We start from the raw sequence: 12105 nt of genomic DNA, 5'->3' as shown, positions 1-12105 counted from the left end.
GTCCATCCCAAACGTGCATGCTCGCACCCGCTCCTCCACCAACTCACTCTCCGGGTCACTCTCACCCTCTGTGGCACACTCCGTACACTCTGTTTCACACAGACCCTCCGACGTGCATTCTCATTCGCACTCGGTTTCACACTCGCGCTCCGTAACACGCTCATTCCCCGATGCACACTTTTTTTCCACAAGCACGCCATTTCCACTCACAGGGTACCATTCACCAACGCCCGGATGCTTTCTCGATCCCAAGCGCGCGACAATTCTCTTCGCGCCAAACACTTTACCGAAAAACCTCTTAGCGCCATACACAGCACGACTCACCTTTGGGATCCTTTATTCCACGCGCACCTGCAAATCTTTATAAGGATTAGCAAGTACGGCATCAGGATGTGAATACGGACTTTGCACATAATCCATTCCTTCCTCCAATTCCCGGGCTACCTCCGTCGTCTTTTCAATTTCAACTATACCCATTATTTCTTTGTTCACCTCGACGACCGTTGGCTTTAATAAAATTCCCTCTACCTCAGCGGTCGTCGGCTGCCCCATACCCCGGGTCGCGATCTCTATACCCGTCATTTTACCCGTGCTTTTCTCCGCTTCGCTCAACCAGCGCTTCTCGAGTCGCTTTACCTCGTCGTGCACCCTTGGGACCTGCTCGCCCGATCTGCTCCCAAGGTTCTCCCCCATTGCCAAATTGGTCCCCATCTTCCTTTTTGACTCTGCATTCATTTCTTTTAGTTCCTTCGTCATTTGAACACCCATGTCGTTAATTTCCCTGGTGGATATGAGCCCCTGGGCATACATTTTGTTTTCCTCATTCCATTGGGTCAAAAATTTCGACAAATTTGCAAGAAGTGGATCCCAGACCGTTGACAACGTGGGCTCGATTGCCGCGACCACGTGCGAGGCGCCATTTTGCGCGCCCGAAACCTCGTGCGTGCCGCCATTTTGTGTCTCTACAACCACGTGCGCGAGGGCGCCATCTTGTGCACCTGATACCCCCGCAACCACATCTTCATTGCTCTCCTCCTCCATTTCCCCCCTGTGGTCCTGGGTTACCCCTAACCCCTCTTCTAATTCCCCCACCGGCATCCGGTCGTCTTGATCATCCATGGCGCGATTTCGAATTTGGATGTTATTACAATTTTGTACCACTCGTAATTTTGAGTGCGTTAAGCGCACTTCGGGTCCGAATCCCACTCCTGGCACCAATTGTTACGGAACCCAACGTCGGCCTCTTTCCCCCTTATCGAGGGGGGATTAATCCCCTCGTCTATGACTGACCGACGTGGTCCTGGGGGTATGATGTCATGCCCGGTCAGTGCTGGGTAGGGTATTAGGCCCACCCGTCCTATGACCTAAATACCAGCGCCTCTCGGTACGCAAGGAAATACTCCCGCTCACGGCCGCAGCGTCATGGATTGGTTGCGCCGAGCGAAGCGAACTGCGGCGTGAGCCGTTTATCGAAGGGGCTAAGCCCGATTCATATGCGTTGGCCGAATCGCGCCACGTACACTCAATTTGGAAATCGCTAAAGCGACCGAATGAGAGAGAAGGAAGGCAAAGGTACAGAAGAACAGATATTTATTAATTATTTACACAACCCAAAGAAAAGCGAGCAATCAAGGTAATATACAGGGAAATGGAAGGAGCAGAAGACACAGTGCAATTATTAGCTTATCTATGCAGTCTTAACTTATACCCAGGGACAAGACACACAAAACAAACTCACGTACATGAATGGGGAATTTGTAAGCAGGAATCACTGGAGGGAGGAGAAGGTCCAAGCCGATGGCAGGGCGGGAAGGTCCGGGCAAATGTACCCCGTCGAGGTCCACGTTCCGGGCTCGAAGCGAACAGCAGCTGGCAGCTCTGCGTCTCCACAACCGGCAGTAGGGCCTAGAGGGTCTCGGCCTATTGCTGCAATATGAGCACCCCCTCACGTCTCGTCCTCTCTTGGCTGCTTCAGCTGGGTCACGCATCTGCCGCGAAAAGGCTTGTGTCCGCGCTTATATCGCGCATGGCGCGATGATCCGCCAACTCCTATGCCACGCCTCCGGTTTTTGCTCACCTCGGCACTGATTGGTGGGCAAGGCTCTTTGACTCCACCTTTGATGACGAGGTGGTGCCACGCCCGTGATCCGGCGGCTACTGCCCCCTCCTTGGCCTCGTGTGCGATGGAGTCTTGGGGTGAAAATGATGGCAGTGAAAACCGCCCAATGCAACGGCGGCCAACGCCGCCGAAAACAGCCCAAATGTCGCTTGCACTTTGAGGAGACGATTTGGGGGAAACTTGAAAGGGGAACTATCTTATTTAATTCATGCAACGCAATGAATTAGTGGACCACAGAGCCTTATACTGACATTTACTAAGGACATAACTACTGAGGGACATCTATGATTTGCTACGTGTGTGCGATGGCCTAACTAAGGACGACCTTTGATCTTTACAATTGGAGGTATTTACAAGAAATATTTACAGCACACAAAAGGGTATATTTTACAACAAATTACACACAGGATTCTCAAATCCTCAACAATATATATACAGTGCATTCCAAAAGTATTCAGACCCCCTCACTTTTTTCACATTTTGTTATGTTGCAGCCTCATGTTGAAATCGTTTAAATTCATTTTTTCCCTCATCAATCTACACTCAATACCCCATAATGACAAAGGGAAAACAGGATTTTAGAAAGTTTTGCAAATTTATTAAAAAGAAAAAACTGAAATATCACATTTACATAAGTATTCAGACCCTTTGCTATGATACTTGACATTTAGCTCAGGTGCCTCCCATTTCTCTTGATCATCTTTGAGATGTTTCTGCACCTTTATTGGAGTCCACCTGTGGTAAATTCAATTGATTGGACATGGTTTCGAAAGGCACACACCTGTCCATATAAGGTCTCACAGCTGACAATGCATATCAGAGCAAAAACCAAGCCATGAGGTCGAAGGAACTGCCTGCAGAGCTCAGAGACAGGATTGTGTCGAGGCACAGATCTGGGGAAGCCTACAATAAAATTTCTGCTGCATTGAAGGTTCCCAAGAGCACTGTGGCCTCCGTAATTCTTAAATGGAAGAAGTTTGGAACAACCAGGACTCTTCCTAGAGCTGGCCGCCCGGCCAAACTGAGCAATCGGGGGAGAAGGGCCTTGGTAAGAGAGGTGACCAAGAACCCGATGGTCACTCTGGCTGAGCTCCATAGATCGTTTGTGGAGATGGGAGAAACTTCCAGAAGGACAACCATCACTGCAACACTCCACCGATCTGGGCTTTATGGCAGAGTGGCCAGACGGAAGCCTCTCCTCAGTGAAAGACACATGAAAGCCCACAGAATCTTGTTTCTCATAGTCTGAGAGTCCTTTAGGTGCTTTTTTGCTAACTCCAAGCGGGCTTTCATGTGTCTTTCACTGAGGAGAGGCTTCCGTCTGGCCACTCTGTCATAGTGCCTTAAAGCCCAGATCGATTAATTAATCACCGCTTCATCCACAGATGAAACTGTTGGTATAACTGGATCGGTAGACTCCTGCTTCGGTTCGACCTTGAAGTAGACATTCGGTTCCATAGTCCAACTGGGATACAAAGTAGTTCACTTGGCGCATGACTCACAATCAGACATCGCAACGTTGCGACTGAAGTCTTTGTTCAAATCTTTGTTCCCTACTCTATCAAGGGTGTTAAAGTGAAGCAACGTTAACCGGAGCTAAGTTATACGAGGCTGACCTGTACTAGCTTTTTACCCTTCTCAATTAATTCCACCTTCTCATGGGGTCAGCAGAGAGGGAAGCTTATCATCAAGTTTTCATGAACTGACTGGTCAGGCTTGACATTCGACTGTCGTAGATATGCACAAGAACATGTTTGTTCAGGATACCGGTGATAACTCGCTTACTCTCGGAGAAACACACCGTATAATCTTTAAAGTCCAAAAACTAATACTAGCTTATGGGAAATGTAGATCAACATCCATTTGAGAGGCAGAGCACTTTGTGATGCAATACAATGCCTGAGAAACACCAATGCGACACTTTATAGTCGGGTCGGAAATCACACCCAGACTAGAAAGCTCAGAAGTAAGTGGACTAGATAGCTGCTACCTATGCATCATTCCATCTGAATTAAAATAACACTAAACACACAAAAAGAGACGTCAAAAATGTTGATTGTTCATTAATGATTTTGTTTTGTATTGTTTTCCTGTTGGGTTTAATAATTTCAGACGACAAATATAATTATTTTTTTTTGTTACAAAAGGAAACACCCACGGTCTAATAACAGGTTGCCCTTTGCTCTATGTTTTGACTGTTTAACAGTTAATGTTTTGTTCAATTTCTTCTGTTAACAGGAAGCACCAGTAGATATAGTGCATCACCAGATGACGACGTTTTTCAACACCTGGCACAAAGCTATGCAAATAATCATGGCAGCATGGCAACGTCAACAGAATGTTTCCCACGTTTCACGGGTGGCACGACCAATGGAGCCGACTGGTACACTCTTAGAGGTATGTTCTATGGGGAATTTAAAAAACGTTATCGGAATGAGTGCTCACTGAAGTGTCCACCTCCATTTCAGTAAGGGATCATGATTCATGGACCAATTTGTGAAATTTTCTTGTTCTCAAAGTTTTGTTCCGAGGGCTCTTTGAGGATCGTCACCAAACGTCGAGCATTAGACATCTTCAAACTGCGGTTCGTTTGTCATAATATTCCCAGGGATGGTTTTTAAGATCCCTGTAAGGTTCTTTTTTATCGTTCCCATTGCTCCAATAATCACTCGTACAATTTCGTCACTCTTCAGCTTCCAGGATCTTTTCACTTCACTTTTGAGCGCTTGTTGTGTTTGATCATTTTCTTGATTTCTGTGTTGGTTCGGCCAAAATTGCTGGGGGCTGACACCTCAATTAGCAATGTCTTCCTTTCTTTTTTGGACTTCAGTTCAATATTCGGTTGCAACCCCCGCAACCTTCGGGCTAACCCCCGCTCTAGAGGGGAAAATGGCCTTAAAACGATCATTCATTCATTCATTCAATGCTTTGTTTTCTGTTGTCCATGCCAAATTGATGCCAAATTTGATTGCGCATACACATTTCACGCCAGCGACTGCAGGTTAAAAGTTCCCCGACGAGCAGAAACGGGTCGCTGAAAATGCACACAACGCATGCGCTGAAGAGCTCGCGAGCATTCATTCGTCATTTGTCATTTTGCATTGTGTGATCATGTTATGCATGAGTGTTTTGGTCCTTTTTTGCTCACACGTGCTGGCCTATTTTTGTGGCTGCTGATTGAAGTCGTTTCAGTTTGAAATAAATAACTTTACCTCACTTGTTGGTGCCGCTGTGAAACTGGTTACAAGGGTAAAAAAAGTTGGAAGTGTGGGGTTTGTTTTATACACTGCCAATGATTCAGAATGGATAGTTATGGTAATAGTGAAGAGTTTTCAATGATGGCAAAGACAACACTGCATTTTGAGTAAGTGCTTCAGAGCTTTGAATGTGCCTTTTCTCACTTTTTACTCCTTTCTCTTTGCACGAGTTAACACTAAGATACGCGTGACTCTATCATGCATGAGACACGAGGTGAAGCACAACATACGGTAACTTGGTGAGATGGACAGAACCTCTTCTCACCAATAAAACTTTATTCTCCCAAAGAGAATTATGTCCTGCAATTGAAAATTATGATTGACTGCCTTCAGAGGCAATCTATTAACCTATTCTACTGGATTCTCAAACTCCCCTTGATTCCTACAAAGCCCTTACTTGCCTCCCCATTTTTTTCAGTCTAGACTGGTTATGAAAGTGTTGAATGGAATAAAATCACTTTGGGAAATGGACACAAAGAGCCCACCTACAGTATTAAGTATACAAAATAGTAACATTTTTGTATCCCTGTATGCCCTATCTATCCCTGTATCCCTGTTTCCTCTCCCCTGACTTCTACTTGGTAAAACGTTTCCCTTTCATCCCACCTCCTTCCCTCTTCTCTTCATTTTCCTTTTCTCAACTTTCTACCCTGCTCCCCGACCTCCCCCGTGGACCTCCATCACCAATACTCCTCGATTTCCTCACTGTCTAGTAATATTTATAAGGTCTTAAAGCGAATATTGATATAAATATTACAAAACTGGCATTTTAACTCTTATCTATTATTTTGAAAACCATCTTTCCCTACCATCGCTGGATACAAACACTTTTGTTTTTCATTATGGATGATACATCGTTAGTGCTGGAAGTTCCTTTATTTAATTTTATCCTTGTTTCCCCCTTTTGTGGTGTTCGCAAAAGCACCGCATATGTCACTGCGCATATCAGTGCTTTCGTATCCTGTTCAGTAAAGTTTTGATTTTTACTGCGCCCTTGAATGATAACTTGTGCAAAATTAAAACTGTACGGTGCAATCTAATGAGACCTAATACTTTTGTTGTGAACTTCTAATACAATCTGTTTAAGTTTCTTATTGAATACATATGGCCCATATCACATTTCCTTGGATTGGAGACAAATTAACGGATATAACTGTTTAACAGACTGTAATAATTTAACAGACCTGACAGATTAAGTGGTGAGATCCGATGGCATCAAGCTTCTTACCTGCCTTGACCACTATCTCCACTTCCCTCTGTCCTCAGCCGACTCTCTCCACCCTCCAATAACCCCCACATTACTGATATCCCTCTACACACAATCCTCCCATCTCAACCGTGGTCAACCTCTTTTTGTCCCCCATCGCACAGCGGAGCGAAAGGGGGACTATGGCTTTCTCCTCCGTCCGTCCGTCCGTCCGTCCGTGCGTGCGTGCGGGCGTGCGTGTGTGTGTGCGGGCGTGCGTGCGTGCGGGCGTGCGTGCATGCGTGCATGCGTAAGCGAAGGACCGCATTCGAATTTGGTGTGTGGGTGCAACCCACGTCAAAATCCAAGATGGCCGCCGCCATGTATGTCTGATGCCATGTATGTCTGAACCTTGTAACCTGCATATCCTGAAAAATAAGCGAAGTACCAACTTCTAATCTGGTGTGTGGGTGTATCTAGGCACAAGGAAGAACGCTATTTAAAATTGGGTCGCCACGTCAAAATCCAAGATGGCCGCCGCCATGTATGTCTGATGCCATGTATGTCTGAACCTTGTAACCTGCATATCTTGAAAAATAAGCGAAGTACCAACTTCTAATTTGGTGTGTGCGTGTATCTCGGCATAAGGAAGAACGCTATTGAAAATTGGGTCGCCACGTCAAAATCCAAGATGGCCGCCACCATATATATGTCTGAACCTTGTGAGCGAAATATCTTGAAAAATAAGCGAAGTACCAACTTCTAATCTGGTGTGTGGGTGTATCTAGGCACAATCAGGAAGGCTGTTTAAAATTGGGTCGCCACGTCAAAATCCAAGATGGCCGCCGCCATGTATGTCTGAACATTGTGAGATGAATATCTTGAAAAATAAGCGAAGTACCAACTTCTAATTTGGTGTGTGGGTGTATCTCGGCATAAGGAAGAAGGCTGTTGAAAATTGGGTCGCCACGTCAAAAGCCAAGATGGCCGCCGCCATGTATGTCTGAACCTTGTGAGATGAATATCTTGAAAAATAAGCGAAGTACCAACTTCTAATTTGGTGTGTGGGTGTATCTCGGCATAAGGAAGAAGGCTGTTGAAAATTGGGTCGCCACGTCAAAATCCAAGATGGCCGCCACCATATATATGTCTGAACCTTGTGAGCGAAATATCTTGAAAAATAAGCGAAGTACCAACTTCTATTCTGGTGTGTGGGTGTATCTAGGCACAAGCAAGAAGGCTGTTTAAAATTGGGTCGCCACGTCAAAATCCAAGATGGCCGCCGCCATGTATGCCTGAACCTTGTGAGATGAATATCTTGAAAAATAAGCGAAGTACCAACGTCTAATTTGGTGTGTGGGTGTATCTCGGCATAAGGAAGAACGCTGTTGTAAATTGGGTCGCCACGTCAAAATCCAAGATGGCCGCCACCATATATATGTCTGAACCTTGTGAGCGTAATATCTTGAAAAATAAGCAAAGTACCAACTTCTAATCTGGTGTTTGGGTGTATCTAGGCACAAGGAAGAACGCTATTGAAAATTGGGTCGCCACGTCAAAATCCAAGATGGCCGCCGCCATGTATGTCTGAACCTTGTGAGCGGAATATCTTGAAAAATAAGCGAAGTACCAACTTCTAATCTGGTGTGTGGGTGTATCTAGGCATAAGGAAGAACGCTATTGAAAATTGGGTGGATTGAAAATTGAAATCAAAAGATTGAAAATCCAAGATGGCCACCTCCATGTATGTCTGAATCTTGTGAGCAAAATATCATATCATAGCATGTTTTCTGTGTCTTCCACTTTGTCAACTCACATCACTTCACCGACGGGGGACCTAGGCGTAACGCTTGTCCTCCTGCCTTGTTACCTCAACCTATCCGCTCTCTTTGCTATTCTCTCTTCCCCTATCTGCACCAAATGTCCAGCCCATCTCAGCTGGCATTTTACCAATCTCCCTGTCAAGCTCATCTGCACAACAATCTCCTCCCTCAGTTCATCCATTCTCCTTCTATCCACCCTCTTCACTCCCACAATCCTCCTGACCCAGTTCTCGCAAACCTGCAGCTTCTGTTGTTGTCTCTCTGTCGGTGCCATCTTCCAAAGACCGTAAATGTAGGCCGGCGTTACACATTACATCAGAACCTTTTCTTTCAATCTCCTTGAAATCTTTCTATCTGCCGTTATACCCTCCACCCTCCTCCACACATTCACGCCCACCTGAATTCTCCTCCGCGCCCCTGCCTCTGACTTGCCATCCTCAGTCACTGTTCTCCCCAGAAACTCAAACCTATTTCCTTGTCTGATCTCCATCCCCTCTGACCTGATATTCATTTATTTTCTCTGCTGCCCAACCCACATCATCTCGGTCTTCTCCATGCTCATTTTCAGCCCATGTTTCTCAAATGCCTCCTTCCACTCCGCCAGTACTTCCTGCATCACCCGCCCACTCTCCACCATAACAACCAGATCATCTGCATACAATATCCTCCCCAGAATATATTTAATGTTTACCTTCCTCCTTACCAGCTCCATCACCATGATAAACAGGAGTGGGCTGAGAGCGCTTCCTTACCTCAAACCAATGTTCACATTGAACTCCTCCAACAACCCAGGACCAAACAAAACTCTCCCCTTCATTCCCTTATACATCCCTTCCACCAACCTAACTTCTGCTTCTGGCACTCCCATCCATCTAAGTGTCGCCAGCACTATCTCTCTCGGGACAGTGTCGTAGGCCTTCTCTAGATACACAAATCCCAATGCCATTTCACCTTGCGCCTCCAACCTCTTCTCCACCAGCTGTCTCAGCGTAAACATCTCATCTGTCATTCCCCTACCCTTTCTAACATCCTATCAGGTGTGCACGATTAGTCACATATGTGTTTGTTAGGGATGTACACATACTTTGTGTTTTTGGGCAGGTGGAATGCAAGATTACAACTATGTGTGGGGTCAGTGTATGGAGGTGACGTTGGAAGTGAGCTGCTGTAAATATCCAGAGAGTGATAAACTGAAGGACTTCTGGGATGAAAACCTGCCAGCTCTTCAAGCTTTTCTACATAAAGCACATTTAGGTATGCACCAATGTTTGTATTCTTCCTTGTATTCATTTGTCTGTGCATCATCTCCATTTTTGACTTTCCACAATTAGTGGCGAATATACCGATAGGACATAAAAAGCAAGTGTAAACCCCACCAAGCTTGTATTTTGCCGACAGATTTTTGACAATTTATGGATTTTTGTCGATACACATTTACCCGTATAAGTTGTTTTATTTAATTTTATTTCACAAAAAAGGCTTCCTGCTTCACTGCACTTTCTCATTCCTACTTGCTATGTCTCATTAAATGGTGTATAGGTTGCCTTGTGCATGTGGCATTTTAAGCTGAATACGTTTATTATTCATTATTGATGACATCTGAAGGTAGAAATATATTACTATTGCATCAATGAAACCAAGGCCTTCAAGATTATTGGAATCTCCTGTGATGAAGCTGAGTCTATGGGCATATGACTTCGCCATCACAGACAGGTCGGTGGTCTCTCTGTCTTCTACCACCTTTTGTCTGGTCTTGCACTCTCTGCTCTTTCCGTGCTTTGTCCTCTCCAGGTTTCTGCAGAGCTCACATGGTCCACAATCAAACGCCCTTTGGTAAAACTACGCAAATCCAGGATAACCGCTCACGTACACTCATTCGTTCCTCTGTTTCCCTGCCTGTGGAACCAACTTCCACATCCTCTTCAATCTCAATCTTCCCTCCAGGTCTTCAAGATAGCTATTCCCCACCATCGGAGATTGTCCCCAATCCAAAACCATGATCTTTTCTACCCTTGTTCAACTCCTCTATCCCAACCCTTGTTAACCCTCCTCCTTCCAAATTTCCAATTTTCCCTACTGAGATTTCTTTCTGTATCCATCTTGTCCACCCCATTCACCCTCTCCAGTCCCCATTTCTCCCCACTCCCTTTGTTTGTCCAAGTCTCCCTATAGCTTGGCCTTCTACTCTGCTGTTGGTGTTTCCCCCCTCTCTCTCAACTGTTCCTTTTGCATCCTGTTATGTCCTGATCCATTCAGTTTACTAACTCTTCCAAGAGCCTCGACGATGCATACAAATTCTTTTTTTTAATGTGAATTTTACTGCCACTAATAGTGCGTGTGTGCAATTGCATTATGTACAATTTTTCAGGGGCAAGTGTGAGTTATTTGTTGATCACTTAGTACCCAACTTTCCCATGTATGGCACTAGTAATCTAATGGCTGCCCCACCACAAGAATGCACTGTTACGATGAGTTTGCTTTTGGAAACCGGATGACACCTCAATGCTCGTAGGGTTGCACTCTTGTAGTGTGGCAGCCATCCACAACACCACCACCAGGGCCACATGCGGGGAAGTTAGGTACTAAGTGGAAAAACAAGACTCACGTTTCCGAGCAATGTCGCACATATTACAATTGTATTATTTATCATATGGAAAAACTTGTATCCTGTATCGAAAATACTTTTGTAAAAAGGTTTTCTACAAATTTTGTTTATTTAAAAAACCCATGTCACAATACATGAATGTAATACAATTTTTTTTATAGATTATCCACAATTGGTGGAAAAAGAGAGAGTTTCGGGTGAGGGGGTAGATAAAACCAAGGGTATGAAAGACGAAGATAATAAATAATAGATCTCCAAAAACAGGACATTGTCATGAACCACCACCCAAAATCGTAAGTGCGCAATGGTCACATGTACCGACAGTGGGTCAGCGAGGCAACAAGCAGGGCAGCAGACAGACAGGAATTCCTGGAAGGAGAGGAAACACAGCAACCGACCTGAACAAAGCTCACAAGACCATAGGGCCTGGGCAAGGACACACGAGATGAATATAAAAACATGCGAAGGCACTTGACAAAATGCGCAAATACATTACATTGCGAAACTAGAACGGCACCCAGTAGAGGGCATACCTCCGCCAGGTAAACAGTTTACGTTTTATATCCCAGACTAGACCAGAAAATCACAATGCAGAATCACATTTAATCAAAATCATCCATCCACAACTTTTTGAGATATCCTGCTTTGTATCGTTTTGGGCCCTATCTCCCAATGGTGAAGAATCACTTAAAAATTATACTAGCCGGAACCGGATCCGGATCTTCACCAAAATCGAAATGATTCAGCCTTTTCACACACACAACCTGTGCACCAAGTTTCGTCCAAATCCATCCATAACTTTTTGAGATGTCCTGCTATGTATCGTTTTTGGCCCTATCTCTCAATGCTGAAGAATCACTTTAAAAATTACATAATACTCATATCCGAATCCATATTAAAATCTTCACCAAAACCGAATCGATTAGTCCTTGTGACACACACAACCTCTCCACCAAGTTTCGTCCAAATCCGTCCACAACTTTTTGAGATATCCTGCTATGTATCGTTTTTGGCCCAATCTCCCAATGGTGAAGAATCACTTTAAAAATTCTACTAGCAGGATCCGAATCCGTAGCTTCGCCAAAATGTAATAATTTCGTCCTTGTCACATACAC

The 12105-nt window shown here is 44.8% G+C and overlaps 1 protein-coding gene across 19 annotated transcripts in view; it reads left to right on the top strand.

Annotated features, from left to right (window-relative positions):
* Nucleotides 1-12105, top strand: part of CPM (carboxypeptidase M) — a 102527-nt gene that overhangs the window by 47496 nt on the left and 42926 nt on the right. For all 19 annotated transcript variants that reach the window (XR_013621467.1, XM_078768656.1, XM_078768639.1 and 16 more), the window contains 2 exons: nucleotides 4358-4516; nucleotides 9487-9639. Coding sequence is in view for 18 of the 19 variants with exons in the window: in XM_078768656.1 (XP_078624782.1) it covers nucleotides 4358-4516; nucleotides 9487-9639 (312 nt within the window). In the remaining variant the exon portion in view is untranslated. The remainder of the gene's footprint in view (nucleotides 1-4357; nucleotides 4517-9486; nucleotides 9640-12105) is intronic.

The sequence above is a fragment of the Myxine glutinosa genome, chromosome 1 (assembly GCF_964187855.1).
Source record: "Myxine glutinosa chromosome 1, kmMyxGlut1.1, whole genome shotgun sequence".
In the NCBI taxonomy this organism is placed as follows: domain Eukaryota; kingdom Metazoa; phylum Chordata; class Myxini; order Myxiniformes; family Myxinidae; genus Myxine; species Myxine glutinosa.
The sequence above is the reverse complement of the archived record's forward strand: the minus strand, read 5'-3'. Positions and strand labels throughout refer to the sequence as shown.